The following is a 20,944-nucleotide window of genomic DNA, read 5'->3' on the forward strand; positions in this document are numbered from 1 at the left end:
GACAGTCACAAGGTGAACATTTTTATTATATTGTTCTGGACATTCCATGGTTTTAATACCCTGAAAGTGGTATCATCTGGGCGTCCATGTTCTGGTCTTATCACATTACACCTGGCTGCCATTTCAGTTTTTATTACAGAAATACCTACAGCATCTCTTAATTTCTTTCTCTACCAATAAGAACTAACATTTTTTTTTTTTAAACAGTTTAAAGAAAAGTGCACAACCTTGTTTATTGGTCTAATTCTGTAATATTTTTGACGAATCAGGCAAAAAATAAAAGATTATAAGAGAAACAGAAATCAGGCACAACCTTCAATCATACATTCATCGTCAGCGAAACCTAGAATAATGGATAAAGGAGTATGTGGTTATGTACGTAGTCCTGATTAGTATATTTGATTTTATCCTGTTGCAGCATGTTTATTGTATCCCTAACTGGCTTCAGGCTTTCATCCATCATCAGTGTGTAGATTAATCAGTTTGGCTTCATTTATGTTTCTGTCTCGCACTACACAATCAGTCAGTAAAGTTTATGTGCCAGCAAGTGCCTATTGCTTCTATTTTTGGAGCCCCCCCAAAAAAGGGAATTTGAAACTGTGGAGAATTCATGCAGTTCGGGTAGAGAGTGCCCATTGAACGACCGGGCAATGATACACTCTAATCCTGTGTACCTGTTATTCTAGCTCAAGATTACCCCTCCATACGATTTGAGAGGAGGGTCAACCTAAACTTTTCAAGTGAAGCGGGAATAAGAGAAAGGTCGTGAGAGTCTTTACTCCTTTAATTTTTCATTTTTGGGTCATTCCGTTGGTATCCATCGAGGACAGACATTTTCCAACAACCCTCTACGGACCCACGGGAGCCAGCCTATATATTTCCAGTGAATGGGTGTCAATCTTTAAAATTCCAAATTATAATGTCCATACATAATTCTGCATAATCCAAATAAATTTGGTGCCGTTTCCTTCCTTCTGGACGATTAATGGACGATTTTAGAAGTGAATTAAAATGGACGTTTTTAAAATGGGGTTTTGAAGACGTAAAGTGGTGATTTTTCAAACTGAAGAAAATTAGCTGGTGAGGGGCGCCAAGTGGGCTGTATTTCCTGTTTACTGTTTGGTGGAGAGGGGCGGGCAAGATTCGCCCCACTGCTGCCAACTTGGGTCACACTTCTGTGAGATAGCAATAGTGAGGTTCCCGCCTCCAGCGCCCTCCACATAATCTCTGCTTATTTCAGTTAATCACCGTATCCACCTTCCTCCTGCTGAACGGCGGGCTTGGGGCAGGCCAGTACGGTCACAAAGATTTATAATTGATAATATCCATTTTTATTTTGAATAAATTTAAAATTTTCTAACTTCTAAAATAACAGTAATTGAATTTTTCTTCGACAGATTTGACCAATCCAAGTATTTCATCATTTCCTTTGAGAAATCAGCATGCGATGTTTCACCGAGTAAACCAATAAGGCAGCGGAGGGAGATAAAATTATAAACGCCCTTCCTGTCAATTCTGCTGTCTGCTAGGTTAGATAAGGTTAGGTTAGGTTAGGTTAGGTTAGGTTAGGTTAGGTTAGGTTAGGTAAGGTAAGGTAAGGTAGCTACTTAGAAGTAGTTAGGTTAGAGATGGGTATAATAAGTTAAGGGATATCTGGGTTGAAGGTTAAGGTTAGGTTTAAGTCGTTTGGTTATGTTACAACATAACAGTACGAATATCAGGACCAGTTAAGCACAGAATTTAATTTTAAAAACCCTCCCCACAGTGTGCGGAGTTAAAATCAGACAATGACGTGAACATACACGTCGAACGCAGGGCAAAACAACCAAAAGTTTACAACGTCATAATAGTCACTGCAAGCGACTTTTTCTGCAATCTCTCTGGGGGGCTTTAGATTACAGACAGAGCATTCTGTGGTCATTCAAAATCTTGTACCGCTTCACGTATGCATTGCCTATAGTTAACTAGGGACGCAAGAGCTTTTACAAGGAAGAAAAAAGAGCTTTTTGAATTCTGTGCAAAATGAAATCATGCTCGTACTGTGAGGTCTGAATCTCTAACTAAAAGGTAAAAACGGGCATTGCACAAGGGTTTGAGAGCTTCTATTCGTGTGCGTAATTCCCCAATCTCTAATGCGGAGACCAAACATGTACCAACCACTTATCATTTGGCTGACTTCCACCGCAGTTCTATTGGCTAAGATAAAGGAAACATCCCACCAAATAATATTCTTATTGTACTTTAGTTTTTTTAGTTAATGGCAATTTTATATTTTTCACAACGAGTATACACGTTGAACGCACCGTAACAGAGATTTGATACACCTCAAACACGCTTAAACTGGTTAATTGATTAAAACAAGGTATAAGTTTAATTTAGTTTTAATGAAATTAAGAATGGTTAGAACGGAATTTACCAGGTAGGTCGGCGAACAGGAAGGAAGTTACAACAACCCACGAGGTGCAAAAAAGGTTATAATATACACGTGATTGGAAGTCTTCGGCACAAGCGACAGGAACTAGCGAAGAGGAAAGATGAGCTTGAGGCGAAATGTACCAAACCGCTTGAGGGGGCCCCCATTAAATAAATAACAATAAAGAGAATAATTAAATTTCAGATCTGTTTATGTGGGTGGAGGCGGCTTAATTAACAAAATGAGAGGTTAAGACATTTTCAAGACAATTTACTTTTACTAACGAGGACTTCCGTTCGCGTATTAACTTTGTTTACTTGAAAATTCACGTAAATTTCAGTTAAGATTTAATAAAAGTAGGTTTAATTGAGATTAAGGAATGTTCTGGGTTAATTATTAAGAAATTAATTAAATCTTGGGCATCTCCTTTGAGCAGCAAAAACCTGTTTACTGCATTTTTACCGTTTCCTTCCGTAGACAGGAAGTCGGTGATGAGAGAAAGCTATATTTTCATAACCTGGTATTGGCAGCACTGCTCCAGCTCTTATTTAAGCCTTAATTAGTCTCTTTTCTTAAAAAAAAAATACTTAGAAACTTTGTTTTTCTTTTGTTTACTTTGTTAAACTAAAGGGTTCAGGACCCAAGAGAGCGAGACAGCCTTCAGAGTCTGGGAAAGGAAAGTATTGAGGAAAATCTATGGTCCTGTGAACGAGGGAGTAACATCCGCACCAACTGCGAACTCTTTATGGAAAACAGACATCGTTCAATGTATGAAAAAAGGAAGATTAAGTTGGTTAGGATATGTGAAGAGGAGGGTGGATAACCGCATCCCTAAACGCCTTTTATATGGAAGGCCCCAGAGGCGTCAGAATAAGAGGTAGGCCAAGAATGAGATGGCTTGATGACGTCGAGGGGGATTTGAGGAAAATGGAAGTGCGAAGGTGGAGATCGGAAGGCTCTTGATAGAGAGCCTGAATCTTCACCCAGGAGGAAGATTGTGGCTGTTTGGAGAATAATATATGCTTCAAAATGGTGTCAATTTTTAGAAAATTTATCTGTCTTTCTAATCGTGTCATCAGAATCGAATTCGGACTAAAACTTTCTGAGTAATAACATTTTTATTGCAAAAAAAAGTAATGATTTAAAAAAAAAAATTAAAGTGACGTCACTCAAGAACAGTGGAAAATATGAAGTTGGCTAATACGTCATTGAACTCCACTTTAGATGTACTACACACAGTAAGCCTATGGACAATACTTACTGGTTCACCCTGAATAAAGGTTATTTTGAATTGGCTATATATGTATATCCGCGAAATATTTGTCCTTGAACTGTATGAGAATATGACGGAATCAGAAAAATCGGAAATTTCTTTGAAGTCATCCATGGAGATTTTAGCTCTTTGATTGCAAAAGGTACAATGAAAGGCTGATCGGAAATTTAATTAAGAAGCTAATGGAACCTTGTTAGAGCTGTAGGGCGGGAGAATACCGCTAATTGGCGCGCTGAATCCTCTTCAGCTGATCTTCACTCATTAGCTCCGATCTCTAGATTAATCCCACATTCTATTGATATAGAACATGAACCGACTTGCCAATCATCAGCGCCGATTGTCTCTCATTCTCCCCTCCCCTCCCCTCTCCACCCCCATCCACTGCTCTTATTCGAGATTAACGTATTCAAAGTGAACGCAAACAGCAATTAGATATTCAAACCGTTAATGGCCGACATTAAGACTGAAATTCTAGACAAAGTTAAGTTCAAACGGTAAATATTGTTCTCTTACATTGAGGAGTTGGTCTATTGCTGGCGGAAGTGAATTAGGGAGTTAAAGCGAAATTTCAGTCTTGAATTCGTCTTACAGAATAATACGAGAACACAAATTACACACAGTTGTTAGCAAATAAATAACTACTTGTAATAATAGGTTATTTCTAAATAATAATAATAATAATAATAATAATAATAATAATAATAATAATAATAATAATAATAATTTTTTTTTTTTTTATATAGAGGGGTGAAATGCTACTTACGCACACTGTGCCGGACTCCCTCGCGGCCTACCGGCTAAAACACCCCCCCTACTGCCGGACCTAGCCTGGATTCACTGTGATGTCAGCATTACATCAGGCTAGGCCTCAATCCTGCCCCTAGTTAGGGGACCCTGCCCAAATGGTGTTCCATGTCTCTTTTTTTGGAGACGAGTACTTCTCTTGCAAAACCAGCCACTAGCGACCAATTAGTTCTGCAAGAGAGCATCGCCTCCACCAACACCTCAGGAGTCAACCGCCTGACCATCGACTCCAAATCTCTTCGGAGGCGACTCCACCTTTCACACACAAAAAAGGTGTGGTAGGCGTCGTCTCTCACTTCTGGACAATATATGCAATCTTCTTGACTCTCCTTACCCATCCTCTTGAGGTATGCTCTAAAAAGGCCATGCCCACTCAAGAGTTGGGTAAGGTAGAAGTCCACTTCTCCGAACGTCCGCCCCGTCCAGATGCCTATATCTTTGATGAGCCTGGCGGTCCATCGGCCACGCGGTTCTTCGACCCAGGCAGCCTGCCATTCCAGGACGGTTCGGGTGCGCTCCTCCCTGGACACGGCTTCCCTGTTACCTTCCGCCCTCCTCTCATAAAGCCTCTTACGCTCTCCTGCTAAGAGGGCAATAGGGATAACCCCAGCAATCACCATTATTGCAGGCTCGGATACAGTGCGGTAGGCCGAGGCAATCCGCAGTGCACCGAGCCTCTGGACCCTGGCTAGCCTCCTTCTGTACGCCTTTTTATTGAGAGCATCCGCCCACACTTCCACCCCATAAAGCAGGGTGGAGTGGATGACGCTCAACAGGACTCGACGGGTGCTTGCTCGCGGGCCACCTACATTGGCCATAATAATAATAATAATAATAATAATAATAATAATAATAATAATAATAATAATAATAATAATAATTATAATAATAATAATAATAATAATAATAAGGGAAGGGATTAGCTATGAGGTTAGCATACTGGACTCCCACGCGGAGGTCCCGGGTTCGAATCCAGCTGCTGACCCTTAGATTTTTTCTTCCTAGGAGCTTCTTACAGCTCACTGTCCGGTGATGGACAGTGTTGTCTGTAATGAGAGAACACTGTCCGGAGGCCGGCAGTGCACTGGAAAAAGCTCTTGGCGCCAATAATCTTAGATGTTAAATCATAAAAAAAAAAAAATCATTTAATAATTTATTATTATTATTGTTATTTAAAATAGTCCCTTTAACTGAGTACTTGTAAAGAAGTTTTATAATAAAATAATAGGTAAAGTACTTTAACAATAATCGCCTACCCTAAAAATATGCATATCTTTATCCATTTTATAATACATATCTATAACATTGTTGGGAGAACACCTAGATCAAGAATGTAATTGAAGGAAACTATATTATATTAAACTCGATAAATTATTAATTATCTATTTAGAGAAGGGCATAGGTGAGAGGTTAGCTTGTACTGGATTCAAACGCGGAGATTGTGGGTTCGAATCCAGCCTTTAGATTTTCTCTTCTTAGAATCTCACTGTTCGCTGATGGACACTGTAACGAGAGAACACTGTCTGGAGGCTCCGAGCTCCGAGCGCCAATAATACGCCTCAGATGAAGATGCGCTTTACTTTAAAAACAAAAATTAATGAATAATAATAAAAATTTTAGAGCTGTGCCTGTATTGTATATAAGAAAAATCGATCAAAAGAAACAAGTCGATTAATTCATTCAGTAAAGGTACTTACGATTTCAAAATTTTTACCAACTCGAAATTATAGCAGTTTACTTATATACTTCTTAAAACTATAAAAGCTGTAGGTCGGTACTGTAATAAAAAGTCTGTTCGCGTTTTTCTTCTGGATACCCTGGCTGGATTTAATCTGGGAAAGTGTTGCCTGTAATGAGTTCGCAAATCTGTGGAACTGTTTTTCAGAGAAATCTTCGGAAAAATTGTAATTTGGGGGGAGGAGAAAGAAAAGCCACATCCGCTAAATTTTTGATCATATCCGTTTTGAAAAACCATCATTTCTTCTCAAGGGATTTCCTGCGCTTAGGTACTTTCGGGCCTCTTGGGTGATGCTCAAACGAATTGCCAAGTATAGGCTTCCTGCGATTTTAGGCACACATATGTGCCTAGGCCATTTCCCAAAGACTGTGCTGTAATGGTTCGGAAAGCCTAAAACAGATATTTCCGGTGGAAAGTGGAAATGGAAAATTTGGCGCAATTGCAGTGCTGCCCTTACCTAGAGTGAGGAAAAGTAATGAAAATAAATTTATTATTTGAATTTCACATCGCGAAAAACAAAAATAAATAATATTTCTAATTTTTTTTTGTCAAATATTTTCTTTTTTCCATTTTCTTTATTGTTGGTACTTACGTCTTTGAAATGAAAATTTGCAGTCAGCGACAGAGACTATGTTCAGTGAACGCGTTCAGCAGTGCAACTAACTGCCCCTAGAGTGCACCATGCTACAGAGTGGTTGCTGAAGTCCGGACCCACTCGGCTAGTTCCGTCGCATCGGCACTCGCCAACCAACGGACAGGCTAACTAGCGCACCTCTTCATGTTTCAAAATTTAAGGAGCTCTTCCTAAATTCTGCACCCAAAACGAGCACATTCACAATCGTATTCATTCAATACTCCTCATAAGGGCTTCGCTCCGCCCATAGTTCTGCACTATATCTAAAGAGATTTTTGATGGTTTCAAAAATTCTTTTGGATAAATCTAGTGTGGTCACTCACATGACTTGTTCTTATTACAGTTTTCAAGGTTCGAACTCATTAATATTTTTTGGATTTTAGCGAACCGATTAATTCAACGAAATCTAGGACTAACAAGATGGATTCCATCCTACATTCTCCAAGAAGTTAATCGCTAACCGAATTATCCTGCCAAAATTTGTCAAATCCAATTTTTAGATTAACGTATTTATATCAAAAGGTAATCAGCAGATTTAAAGTTGATCGTGAAAAACCATTTCCGCGGAATAAAATGGTAATTCCGGTTTCATCTTGTTTTTTCTTTCATATTTGTAAACACATTTTATTATATTGGAATTTAATTTGACTTTAATTATTTTAGATTTTTTTTTGGAAGTCCCCTGCGATCTATTGTGGGTCCCTAAACTGCATCCCTGATGATTCCCTTAGTTAGCCTGCCGCCATTAAGTTCAGATGTGCACACTCTCGACTCATATGCACTCGTTAATACATGTAAGCAGATTATTTCCTAAAAACAACATTTTTGGGCTCAAAAGTATTTGTATTTTCGTTGCTATCTTGAGATCAAAAACTGGCTCCTCTTGGTAAAAAAAAAGGTTAAGCCAGGCTATTTACTAAGTAAGCCAGGAAAGTTGCGGATATAAAGAAGCAAGAGTATTGTCCATCCGGGCGAACTGAAACAAACTGACTGGAATACCAGTTCTTCTTCTACCCCCAGTCAATAGAGAGTTGGTCCAGAACTCCAGATGCTGCATTCATCCGGGAGTGAAAACCATAGCTTTAGCTCTTTGCCTCGTCCTGCATTATTTATCGACTTCCCTCGCTGGCCTCCCTTACTTTCTTTTTTTTCAATTCACTGATTTCTTCCGGTCCGGCGACTCCGTTGTCTTGAATGGAAAACACTTCTTATGTATTGTAATAAATAAAATATGTTGGAAGATTAAATTCCATCAAGGGAATTGAATAAATAATTGCTCGTCTAAGCAGGGGAGCCATTTCTATAGTTAGTAACCCCAAGTATGGTCCAGAAGGAACAAAGGTTGTTCCCAATTTTAGCCATAATTACATATCACGTTTGTTTCCGTTGCAATCTGCTTCCGTAAAAAAACGTTCCACAGCCCTGAAGATGATCTAGTCCTTAAGTTGAATGCTTAGAAATAATGACTGAATTTAGCGACAATCATTTTTCCTTTTGGGTAAATGAAACAGTTACCCAAAATGATGAACTCCAGATCAGACTTCGTGATACCTACGCTATTTTATGGTACATTAATTGTTATGAGGGGAAGCTAACTCCAGATTTTTGTCCAAAATATGGTTCATAATATTTAAAAAATTGTCCATAATCATGAGCGTCTTTTTTCCGAATTTAGTTCAACCTTTTTGAAAATAAAGAGAGGTAACGAAGGGAAAGGTTTTAAGGGCAGGTTATATTACCGTACATAAAGTGGGCGGAAACGTCACACTTTTCCCAGCAAACTTGCCGGTGACGGGGTTTGTTGCATGACAAGCTGCAACATGTATGACCCTTCTGCTAGTGTGTGTTGATGGGTGAATCTGCCCGGTGGAGGAAGTCAACACATTATCAACATTACCGTCGGGCTTGTCATGGAGAGCTGTAGTTTCACCACTGCCCACGGATGCGCTCTTGTCCGACCAGTTGGCCAAACAAAAATGGGACTCAAGACTTAGGGTACGTTCATGAAATCATACTTCGTGGTGTAAATTTTCTCGCCTCTCGCCTTAAGTGATAAAATGGCGCAGACATTAAGTGTTCACCAGGACAGTATTTGGAGTACCCCTCCTGTCATCAACATCTTGGCTGGACAGCTCTTTCTCACCTCCAATTGCGGCAATCATAAGTTCCAAATTTGAAAATGCAAACGACAGTGGTGAATCTTGGCTCATTTATATCTTATTAAGTAGACTCATTTCGGTACGACAGCGAGTTTAGTTGAAGACGAATTATCTCCCTTCGTAGGAGGTCCTGGATTGAAGACCAATAAGACTACTAAAACTCAACAACCAGGAAATTCCTTGGAAACAAGAGGATGAAGGAGTGCGCTACTTCGGCCTAATCCTTGATACTCACCTGGAGGCTGCACATCAACACAAAACTTCAACCAATATACACACGACTGAGACCGCGATGCACCCACAGAGTTGCCATTGATCTGGAAAACCGTTACTTCGAAACCTTTTCGAAGGGAAACTCGATGAAGGGCGGGCCATTTTAGAACATTCTGTCCCTTGTACTTGGAAAAGGCCGAAAGACAGAAAAGTGCCCGACCGGAAGTATCTCTTTCCCAGTGGATGTTTCCTTTTAGCCAATTTTCTCGAAAATCAATCAGGATTTTCACGGTGTTTCGTTTTCCCAACATACACACGTAATTTCCTGTTCCCATTTTTTCGGGTAGTTCTACTTGGAGCTAAACGGCTTTTTCTGTTATACGTAATGCTTAAAAGCCAATAAGGATTAATCATTTTCTTAAGAATTCCAAGTTTGGAGAAAATCTGTAATTTAGAAAATTATGAATTTTCCTAAGAGAAAAAGAGGAGGGGTGTTGGTGTTCACCGCGGTTATTTATTGTTCTAAAGACTGAATTAAATGAAAATTTAGGCAATGAACGACGTACATTAATGTGATGATACGTATACATTCTGTCTAATGTGATGTTAACATGTTGGTCGGTTAAAAAAATATGCCAGAGGTTGCAGTCAAGAGAAAGTGGAGAGAAGAGGTGTAGCGGATATTGTTGGACAGGAAATTGGAGCCTTCGGTGCCCCCCAGCAATATAACGCGACGAAAATAGGATCTACCCTCTAATCTAATGTATTATTCCATTTTATGGCTGCCCATTTCTTAAGTCTGTAATAACTCTCTGGCAATGGTTCGTAAATACCATGTTTAAATTTGAATTTCCTTTTTTTGATATTTTAGAGTCAACAAATGTAGAGAAAGACGAAAACAAGTGTGAAGTCGGAATCTCTACACTGAACTGATTCGGTCTACCTCTGATGATGGGTGAAAGCGCGAAACCAGTCAGAGATACAATACGCATGCGAGCTACAACGGATATTACCCAGCACTGCCAACCTAACCTCATTATTGTTTAATGTTAAAAAAAAAAAAAATCCCATTCTTATTATTGTGTTGAAAGAACCTCGTCAGGGTAGGTTTTGTTTTTGTCAGCTCACTTCTAATTAAATAATCTTTTAAAGGAACACGAAGATTTTAGACATCTTCAGAAAACCCAGAGGGCCCAGAACGCCTGCTCTTCGTGGGGCCCTTACAATAGTGCAGAAGGTATTTTCTTAAGATTTTTGAAATTCAATGAACATAAGTTAAACTAACATTTATTGATGGTAACTGAATTACTTTGACGACAACTGTATTGATGGTTGATAAAACAGTGAACAGAAAAAAGAATTCGCCAGCCTAAAGCCAGGAACACTTACCATAATAACAATTACTTATATTAACTTCCAACTGGCTTCTGGAAAGGTAAAACATCAGAATTCCTGAAGGATGTATTTCCCTCAAGCTCTAAGATATTAGGGAATGCTCTGTCAACATTTACTCCAGTGACGTTGACAAGTCCTGCATTTAATGAGAATTCGTAAAGGAAGCTCTCTTCCTCCAGTAATTCTACTAATTAACTAAGAGCTTTCTCATCAAGCCAAGCTTATATGGCGAAAACTAAGCACAATACTAAATACGTATCACGTTTAGTTTTTGTAACATCAATGTAAATAACAATTTATTTACTTGGGACAACAATAACAATAGAGTAAATTAAAAAATGTTTACACATACTTTATTTATCATTTATCTCTGTGGCAAAAACTGTAAAGAGCAAAATTTGATTAGATTCCTTCCACAATGTCTTAAAGCCCACTCTTTAAAATCTCTAAATGTGAAGAGTAATTGATGAGTACGAAATAAATGCTAAAAGACCTTAAATAGTTAGTAGGCAGGCTTGAAACTGAAAAAATGTAAGTAGAAAAAGTAAAACTAGAACATGAATACTACATTGAACTCTTATGTGTAAGATATAACCAATAAGACTAATATTTTTTATTTAATAAAGATAAAATTAAATAATGTTTAGTAAAGACCAAGGTTATAATCACGTTAGTATTTTGTCTAAGAAAGCCTGAAGGTAACTTTTTTAGTGATTTAGTTCAACCTTCCACCGCTAGATGGCAAACTTAGTTTGATTCTGTTTCTTTGTGAATCATCTCGTCTGGTTATTTGGGAAAAGCTTTTTATTTAAGTATTGATTTTAATAAGACCAACATTATTTTAAAATTATTGTTAAATCTATAAATAATTCAATAAAATATTTACAAATAAAATTAATATGAATTCAAAATAGTAAATATGCTTAGGTTCATTTATATATGAAGAACGAAACGGTTATTAACACAGGACTCCGTGGCGCAACGGTAGCGCGTCTGACTCCAGATCAGAAGGTTGCGTGTTCAAATCACGTCGGGGTCAAAGTAATTTTTTTTTTTCTCTAATAAATTCATTTCGTGTTAATTAAATGGAGTGTAATATCATTGAGAATTGAATAGTTATAAATTTTTATGACGCACCTTAATTATTTATGTATTGTTTATTAATTATTGCGATCAAACGTTCGATGTCGAGTTATAAAAAAAATCAAATAAAATTACAAAATATAATAAATAACTTAATTTATACTACGTAGCCAATCTTGAAGTGACATAAAAAATTCTTAGCTATTAAAACAAGAAAGTCGACCGAATTTTATCGATTTTTAAATTAATTAATTCGAGATGAAGAAATACAATATGCATTTCTTTTGTTAATACCTTCGTAAATGAACAATATAGATGTAAGCTTAAGTTTTGAAGTTACATACTAATTTTTATGTCTTATAATTGTTAATAAGTCAAACGAGATTTTCCCGGAAGTATCCGTTTGAGGCCCTCTGAATCAGAAAAAGAGAGTTTTAGGGAACAAAACTGAAATACACAGGAAGCCTGAAAGTTTATAAATAGATTGGGCTATTCCTGCAAACTTGACTACAACCTGGCGATCTAGTCCTCTACCGGAAGTACCATTTTGCTGAATGGATTCTCCTCTTTCCTGTTTCATTTAACTTCCGATACAAATTTTACTCATGGCGGTCTATAACTCCTCTTTTCCCAGGTGAAGTTAATTAAGGGCCCGTCTGAAAGAAGTTCGTTATTAAGCGTTTTGATAAAATAAATATCTGTTTTTTTTTAAAAATAATTTAGACATGCTGTTCTTTAAACCAGATGAAATCCACTGTTCAGGGCTGAATGTGACTAAAATTGAGAATTCCATTTTAGAACCGTTGAAGGAGAAGTTAGAATTGGTTCCGATTCATCTAAATTCAAAGTGGAGAGGGAATTGTTTTGCACTATTTCACCAATTAGGAAGTGGCAGATAAACTATTTATACTATTAAGATTAAGGCAGACAGACCGGCCGTCACAGAGAGAAGTGGGGAGAGGAAATAGATGAGGAATTACTATGGATTCTGTGATGCGAGATTAGTGGTCGCGGGTCCCTGCCATGGACAACAGGTAGGTGGTAGGAATGTTCCTTAATGTTTGTTTGTAAGTTCATAGCTAATAGTTTCCGGTGTTGTTTGTGAGGAAAACCTGGTCGGCCAGGAACAGGAAACCCCAAACAGGAAACTTGATTGCCAATATCCCCATCCAAACTGACGAAAATATAATTGAAGTGACGTGCAGAAAATAATGATAACTTGATCCAAACCAACGAGAGGGAAGGGATTAACTTTGTGTGGTTAGTGGCCAATCTCGTGGAAATCCTGCAATCCCCGGCCCAGCTGATTGTCCTCAGTCAAGATTTGGGCAGAATTAGCCTTCCGGAAGTGCCGTTGTACTGAGTCTCAGTTTTTCTTGCTTTTTTCACGAAAATTGCTCAAACGATTTTCATTAAACTCATTTTTCCCTGGAAAGTGTAATGTGAGACCTCAATACTTGGGCAACATTACTGGGGGAATAAATGGGTAAATTGGAAGGAAGAGGGTGGAACGGAAGTGTGCTATTTGTCACTGAATACATTTTGAGGCTTTTATCGATTCTTGCAGAGAAATTCTCAGTTACGAGAAAGTTCCGGTACGTAAGCTGCAGTAAGAGGAAGTCTTGTGGGTGTGATTCCCATTTTAATCCTTTTTTTAAAAAAAAGAAAATCAAGTTTTATAAAAATTAGTATCAGCATTCCAACTTTACGGAAATTGTAGTTTGGAAAACATGGCGGAAATCTAAGAACGGAAATTAGAACTTCCGGTCTAGGGATTCTTTCCAACTCAGAACTTTGGCGAAGAATTGAGTTCACATTAAAACTGCACGGGTCAGAGACTTGCACTCACGAGGGAAGCCTACTCCATGCCTCCACTATCCTAACATATTTTGGCATATTTGTGGAGTTTTCCTAAAAAGTGTTTGGCACTTTTTGGCACTAAATCTTCAGACAATTTGTTAAATTCATTCAGAGAAAAGGGTACTTCCGGTGGATGGAAATGTGATTGCTAAGTAACTATTGGTTCCCTGCGAGAACATCTTGTGCATCTCAGGAAAACGTGTGTTTGTCGAGAAAACTCTCGAAGTTTCCGCTAGTAAAAGGATGCTGTAGTCCAGGGCAACCTTGAGCACAATCAGATCTGCAAAGAAACCTTGACCTACATTATCTCGTTATCTCTCCCTCTCTAGTCTGGACTCTCTCACTCGACTTTCTCTCGTTGTGTGAGGGATTATTATGTACTGCATTTGATTGTAGTCATAGCTGTTGTTGACTTTGAAGGAAATGTGCCTAGAGAGAGGAAATTCCTCTTTGCACACAGTTTTATTTTCCACCTTTAGGAAGTTTTCCTCCCAAAAAATAAGGCTCCTACTTCTTGGCAGAAAACTTTGGATATAGAACTTGTAGGGGGAATAAGGAATTGCAGTTGTATCTAGACGGTGTACCTGGCGAGGTAAATGGTTAGCTTCCGGTCGAATGTCTGGCTTTGTGAAGATGGTGCCTTCTTGAATGCCATTTGACTGGCCAGATGTTAGTCTGGCTGAGCAGTTGTTGGAAGTTGGTAGGGCTCTAGTTGACCATTAGGTCGCAGTATGATCCAAACAGAACAAAGTCTGGTGCGATCTCTCACACGACCTTTTCAATCGACGTAATTACATTTTCTTGCACCTTACAATTTGTATTAGACAAATAGTTCACTTCGATGTAATAAATGTTTACTCCATCTTTGATTTAATCCGCCATGTTTATTGTAGCCATGACTGGTTTCAGATCTTCATTCATTAGCAGAGGTAGATTAATCAATTTGATGTAGAGTTTTCCACTTCACGTCAGAGATACAATAAACATGGCTGCAAGGACGGATAAACTGAAAAATGTTATCCAGGACTGCGGGTCTAACAATGTTTACTTCAATAAAATGATACATCTGAAGGAAGCGTGACGTCATAACCTCTGCTCCTGGAGAATAAGAGATTCCAGGCAAGGTGATTGGTCTAAGACACGTGATGGTCAAGTTCCGGTGTTACATCCTTCCTTATTGCTCCAAAAAAAAAAATCGCGCGAAACTCAAATAACCTCACTTCCGGTTAGGTTATATGGTCAGATGATTGGTTCTCTTAATACAGAGAGAATAGAAGCTTACGACAAACTGGAAGCAAACCCTCCGCTTTAGCTAAACAGAAAGTGTCTTGGACCAACTTAAGACCTGCCCCTATTTCCTTCATAGATCCTTCGTAGCCAAAGATTGGGGAATTTTGAGTTTTACTCTCTCGGCCAGCATCCTTCTCCCTTAAAAACTGAATAACAGAACATTGAAGGCTGTCAAAAACTCACGAGATCCTTATCTGCAATGCCGCGCTGAGGCCATCTTCTTGGGCTATCACAATCCCGACCTTTGGACTAAATCTCCTCTTATCATGATTTTATTACCTTTTTTTTTTTCAATACCTCTTTCCCCTGACAATGGAGGAGTATTGTTGCAACAGTGCAGAATATCGATTTATAATTTTCATTGGAATTACTTACTCGATTTGGATTCTGTAGGAAGAGGAATATCCTTTCTCTTTGCTGTGTGAGTGAGCAAAGTTCTTCAAAGACAGGAAACTAGAACTTGCTGTTTGAGTTCTAGTGTGAGGTCGCTGAGGAACCCAGCGAACTCAGTGTTCTTAACTTACTTCTGCCGTGACACTGGCTGGGAAATCCTTTTAAACTTAAGAGATTGAAGAAGAAAATGTCCAAGTTGGAAAGTTTAGAATTGTACTTGAGTGTTCAGATCGGGAAAGAGTAGCTTTTCTGTCCTTCGAAGAAAGTGAGAACTGCAGATCGATAGGAACGGCACTGACAGTATACTCCATGAAGCTTTGTCTTTTATTCATAGCCTAAGGAACCTCCGAAGTTCTAGGTCAGGGGAATCTGTCTAAACTTTCATTCTTTCCCGGTAACTGCAACTTTAAGATTCTTCAACAATCTAATTCTCTGTTGATCTTTCAGCAGCAGTCAAGATGAGGAAAAGCCGTTTGCTGCGGGCCGCAAGAAGCCGCAGACAGTGTCCAGTTTCCGGAAAGTCTTGCCGCAAGTAAAATTCATTTTTATTTTTTTTTAAAGAGAAAAAATTGAAACCAGTTATTTGCAATATATTTTAATAATAATAACAGCAACAGTAGGTCTGTATTTAATCATTTACAATATTATTGTTTAAGTAGGCAATGACAAACAGATACCTCATGACATCGGGTTGTCTCTACTTAAACTCATTCTTCATTAAATAAGAAAAAATGTGAACAAAAAGAAATTAATAAACATGTCTCAACATGAACAGAAACAGGAAAATAAAGCAAAACAATCCCGACTTTAACATAAATAAATTTAGTTATAAATAATAATTTAAACCACTTATAACATATTGACAGACGAAAATAAAAATATCAGTATATAAAGGAATACAGACAAAAAACAAACAGTATCGCGGAAATAAAATTTTAAAATAATTGTAGTAATGGACCGGAAATATCCGTTTTGATACATCCGGAAAGTGAACTGGTCTGAAGGGGCGGAAGTAACCTTTTACTGAAACTATGTTTTAGTTTAGAGGATTCACTCGAACCAAGTATCGGATATTATATTGAACTTTACCCGCATCTGGCTATTTGTATGTTTTTATTACAATAGCTATTGCAATATTTAGGTAATAAAAGCAACTAAAATTATTATAATAATTTATTACAGTTAAATACGAAGTAAGTAAAGTAGAGCTTATTTTTTTAGACAGACTACCTCCAACTACCAAATTAGGTGTCGTGGACGGAGGCGACTAGCAAACATACTTTACTATAAATTTCTTTTATTAACCATTAAATAAAATCCAAGACCTAGAGACCGGGAATCGAACCCACTAAACCAACAATACATCTTAAGGTTTGCGGGCTGCGCCTCTAACCACTCGGCTATCGAGGCTATTATTTATCAAAATTTTAAAATAACTCTTTTTATGAATTACAAAATCTGTGACAATGGCTTATATCTGTGAAGCCTCAATAACAAGAAGTTTGTATTTTATTAATGGCCAGCGCATGCACCTGTTTGCTTTATTTCATTTCTACGGAGTTCCTCTTGTCCAATGGTTATAGTACAAGTCTTGAATCAAAAAACTAATTCTTATAAAAAAAAATATTTAGCTGCTGGCTGTGACAACGAAGAACACTTTGGCCACGAACTTCGGATTGAGCATAGCGTTCCCGACCATGGTGATTCCAGCCGTCGCAGATCCAACATCCGAAATAAAACTAACTAAAGAGCAACTGTCTTGGTTGGGTAAGTCTATTAATTTCTACTTTCTGAACTTTACTCTTAGCGTGCACTTAGTGGATCAACGGAGTTACTTTGCCCCTTAGTCTTTATTTAAGAAACACGCCAATTCAGAGAGGGACCAAAGAAGCTTTGGGCGAGGTTTGTGGATTGCTTTATATCATTGTCGATTGTAAAGTAGCAAAGAAGTGAGTCTTATTTTACTTGTCTATTTCCGTTCGAAGGAATGGATGTTGCGGAAAGCGGACAAGAAAGCTCTAAGCCCAGCTGTCCTAACAGGTGATTCCCACAACCAGATCTCTCCTCTGTTCCCTTGCCATTTCCCCAAATTCCACTGGGCTTTTTCTAATCTATGACTTTATTACAGTTTCTCTGCCAGAGAAGCTTGTAGAATGAGGAATACTGGAGTTTCAGCTGAACGTTGGGGTCAACTATCTTGCTTGAGAAGTTTAAGCTTACGGGCAAGCTTCCTCTTGCTTGAGAAGGCTTACACGCTTCAGCCTGCTCATGATCTTGATCGCATTTGGTTCTTGATTCCAGATGAAACAACTGAACATGGCTTTGCTTTTTTTCCAGGAAGTCTGTTCTTCATTGTGATACCATTTGGATGTTTGCTGTCCGGCCCTTGCATTCACAGATTTGGACGTAGGACCATGATGCTGGTGATGTGCTTACCGTTTTCGGCAGGCTGGGCGATGTTCAGCTACGCCTACAACCCAGGACTTCTATTCAGTGCTGTGTTCGTCCACGGATTGGTCAATGGCCTCCTGGAAGCGCCGGTTAGTGATATTTCTTCTTTTTTTTTTTTTGCTGATGGACCAAAAGATGTTTGTGGATGATTGTTTTAATCTTGTTCCAGATATTAACTTATGTGGCAGAAGTGTGCGAACCAAAATGGCGCGGGATGTTCGCCTCGACCACAGCTTTGGCCAGTGTTGTCGGTGTATTCCTGCAGTTCTTCATGGGCAATTATCTGGATTGGAGAAGATCAGCCATGATTAATATCTGTTTTCCCATCATTTCATTCATCGCTTTGTGCTTTATCCCGGAGAGCCCGCACTGGCTGGTCGGTGAGTAATGTCAAGTAGTTTGTCAATTCTTACTACGAAAATATATGTACTACCGACGTAAACAAAAAAAACTTGACTCCAGACATTGAGGAAAATACTGATTTGTATTCTATTCATGTCACAAAGTTCACAAATTGAAAATAACCTCCTGAATAACCTTCAAGCTTTCATAGTTCATTTAAAAGCCGCCGATCAGCGCCACTATGTACTCTACAGCTGATGTGGGGTTCCTGTCTTTATTGTAAATACGAATTGATATTTACATCAATGTATTCTTACATGAAGGTAGTTTTTAGTAATTACTACATTATATTAACGCATTTTTCACACAATTTCGTACACTTTGAGGCAACTCAATCGTACCGCTATCGCACAACCTGATCATTTGCCAGTGTTGCCACTGGCGCTGGTCATATCGCTCTAGTGTGTAAAGTAAACATTCGTATTTGTTAACGTTGTGATTTATTTATATATATAATATTCTAAATATTCTACTTCATGGACAGACATTGATATATTTAGGTAAATACTGTTGATTTTTTTCCATGTTTTAACTATTTCTGACCAGTTTCATTGTTACATTCATTATCAGATGTTGAGTCATCAAGTTTTTGTATAGAATGTACTTTAAACTGTGGCTTGTCGGTACACTTGCCTATTTTGATCACCCGCATGAATCGTTGCAGGTAGAGGACGTATCGACGAGGCAGAACGTGCGTTACGCTGGCTGAGAGGTTGGGTCAGCGTGGAGAGCATCAAACCGGAACTGGACGCTCTGGTGACATCTATCGGGAAGTCTAAAGAGGCAGAAGGCTCTCCATTCTCTTGGACACCCTACCTTAACAGTACGTTCATCCGGCCGTTCGGTTTGGTGGTAGCTTCCTTCTTGATTGGCCACTTCACGGGCATGTCCTCGCTGCAGACGTACGCTGTAAGTGCAGTGTTTATGTTGTATGTTCTTCGAGGTGATGGCACTGGGTACCTTTTACTTGTACCTCTTAATAAACATTAATTCAATCACTTTTCCCTAATTGCCGATCTCGTTGATCTAATAATTGCTTTTTAATTTTTTCCCTCTAAGCTCAGATTGGCGATTGTACGTTTTCATCAAGATATCCGTTTGTAAAGTCATTGAGTTCGGGAAAGTTGGTTTCTAGGTCTTTGTGTGTGGGCAGCAAGTTTTCCCAAGAAAATCCTCTTGCCGTTGTTCTGCAGAGGAGCTAGAGTTAAGCTTCAAAGTCCAAAGTTTCATTTAAGGGCAATGTTGCCCTTGTTACCTGCATTATATTAGTGGGACTTAAGTATGTAAAGACTATTCCAAATTGGGTCAGCGGAAGTGCCTTTTTCCGTAAGATGTTTTAGCGAATTTCCTCTCGGGTCACAGAATTCCTTGGGAGCTTCCTTCCCAGCACACACTTCTGTCACTCCTCATTCAATGATACCAACCTCCTGCAGGCCTGGACATTCGTGGCCACATCCTTTAGTTTAGATTGTCTCTTCAGTCAACCAGAAGTAGCTACTTCTAGCTAGGAGTAGCAGTCAGAATTAACTCCCACTTTTAAGAGACTTGGATGCACATCAGCAGGTCGTGTGAGTGTACACACCAAATCTCACTTTCATTCGGTTTTCCTGCAAAGTTGGTTAAAAGTACCATTACTCATTTTCCAGGTAGGAATATTTCATGAGCTGAAATCACCGGTCAGCCCGTACAGTCTGACAGCAGCTGAAGGCTTCATCCAGTTGGCGGGAGCACTGGTCTGCATTTCTATACTTCCGTTCATCGGCAGAAGGATCCTGGCCATCTCAACTACCTTCGGGACTGGAGTCTGCCTGGCAGCTCTGGCCATAGTAGGATCTGGATGGCCAGCCGTCATCTTGCTCCTAATCTCCGTCTTTCTCATCAACTCTTGTTCCAAAGTCTTTCCTTGGGTCTTAATTGGAGAGGTAAGTGCTTGATCATTTTTTATTTTTTTTATTTTTATTTCCCTCAATCGTAAAAAACTTAAGTTGCAGAAATGTCTCACCATAACCTGGAATCACATCGCAATATTTTCAGATAGCGAAGACATTTTGCTTTCTAAAAATGAGCGTAGTAATCTTCTAAATATTGTATTGCTATATTGTGGGAATTCCAGGTTATCCTTGCGGCTTATGGCAACAATGTTGATTACTCTCATAAAGAGTGAGTACTGAGGTAGTGTTGTGTTCCATGAATTGAGGAGGGCCCAGTATCGACTCCAGATGCTTTATTATACCTTCTACCTTCAGAATAATTTTAAGAATTGCATTCCTCCGTACTACAGAAGAACTGTATTGTAATTTTTTTGTTTTGCTAAAACAGGTATTCCCGCCGGGGGTTCGTGCCGTAGCCAGCGGCCTGGCATCTTGTTTTGGATATTCTCTAGGATTCCTGGTGAACAAAACTTACTTCCTCTCTGTGGATCTGCTGACACTCCATGGTGTGCTCGGACTGTATGCAGCCATTTCCCTGGCCGGCAGCCTCTTCTATTTCCTAGTGTTGCCGGAAACAGAAGGACGTAGCCTAGAAGAGGTACAAGCGCATTTCCGAGGTGAACTCAATCTCGGCCGAGGATGTAAGAGTAAGAAGTTCGGCCACTGGAACGTGAGTTATGTGGCAGAGGTTCCAGCTTGACCAAGATCATCCAAGTTCTTCTGTGATACTGTGATATTAGTGGAGGCCACCTGAAGACAAGTTTAAGTGCTTTGTTAATGTGGGTGTTGACTAAATAGTTTCTATGTCATGCCTATCAGATATTATTTCTTCAAGAATGGATCAAGTGCCATCTCTTAGACACTAGGTGGGACCGTGGTTGACCTTCTAGTTTAGTAATAAGCGA

The 20,944-nt window shown here is 38.9% G+C and overlaps 2 protein-coding genes and 1 non-coding gene across 5 annotated transcripts in view; 2 read left to right on the forward strand and 1 right to left on the reverse strand.

Moving 5' to 3' along the window:
• LOC141446276 (G-protein coupled receptor GRL101-like) overlaps positions 1-6,882 on the reverse strand; it is a 153,284-nt gene extending 146,402 nt beyond the window's left edge. For both annotated transcript variants that reach the window (XR_012453613.1, XM_074112807.1), the window contains exon 1: positions 6,821-6,882. The gene's annotated coding sequence lies outside the window, so the exon portion shown is untranslated. The remainder of the gene's footprint in view (positions 1-6,820) is intronic.
• A 4,714-nt stretch (positions 6,883-11,596) lies between these two features.
• Positions 11,597-11,668, forward strand: TRNAW-CCA (transfer RNA tryptophan (anticodon CCA)). Its single transcript has one exon. It is a non-coding gene; the product is annotated as a tRNA-Trp (tRNA).
• Positions 11,669-12,604: 936 nt separating this feature from the next.
• LOC141446277 (facilitated trehalose transporter Tret1-like) lies at positions 12,605-20,800 on the forward strand. Of its 2 annotated transcripts, none has more exons than XM_074112809.1 (8): positions 12,605-12,746; positions 15,703-15,787; positions 16,887-17,022; positions 17,593-17,795; positions 17,876-18,086; positions 18,773-19,017; positions 19,755-20,030; positions 20,428-20,800. In XM_074112809.1, exons 1-8 carry the CDS (start codon positions 12,736-12,738, stop codon positions 20,737-20,739), a joined length of 1,479 nt encoding a protein of 492 aa, XP_073968910.1. In that variant the 5' UTR covers positions 12,605-12,735; the 3' UTR covers positions 20,740-20,800. The 2 variants fall into 2 exon arrangements, with proteins under 2 accessions (XP_073968910.1, XP_073968911.1); XM_074112810.1 differs by having other exon boundaries at positions 12,669-12,746; positions 15,706-15,787.
• Positions 20,801-20,944: the final 144 nt, after the last annotated feature.

The sequence above is a fragment of the Rhodnius prolixus genome, unplaced genomic scaffold, assembly GCF_049639745.1.
Source record: "Rhodnius prolixus isolate KJV_2025 unplaced genomic scaffold, Rpr scaffold_1, whole genome shotgun sequence".
In the NCBI taxonomy this organism is placed as follows: domain Eukaryota; kingdom Metazoa; phylum Arthropoda; class Insecta; order Hemiptera; family Reduviidae; genus Rhodnius; species Rhodnius prolixus.

Bases quoted from the DNA above. Each gene is read 5' to 3' on its own strand.
- LOC141446277 (XM_074112809.1), top strand. The intron at 17,796-17,875 runs GTTAGTGATATT...ATCTTGTTCCAG, and splicing joins ATGGCCTCCTGGAAGCGCCG to ATATTAACTTATGTGGCAGA. The intron at 18,087-18,772 runs GTGAGTAATGTC...GAATCGTTGCAG, and splicing joins GAGCCCGCACTGGCTGGTCG to GTAGAGGACGTATCGACGAG.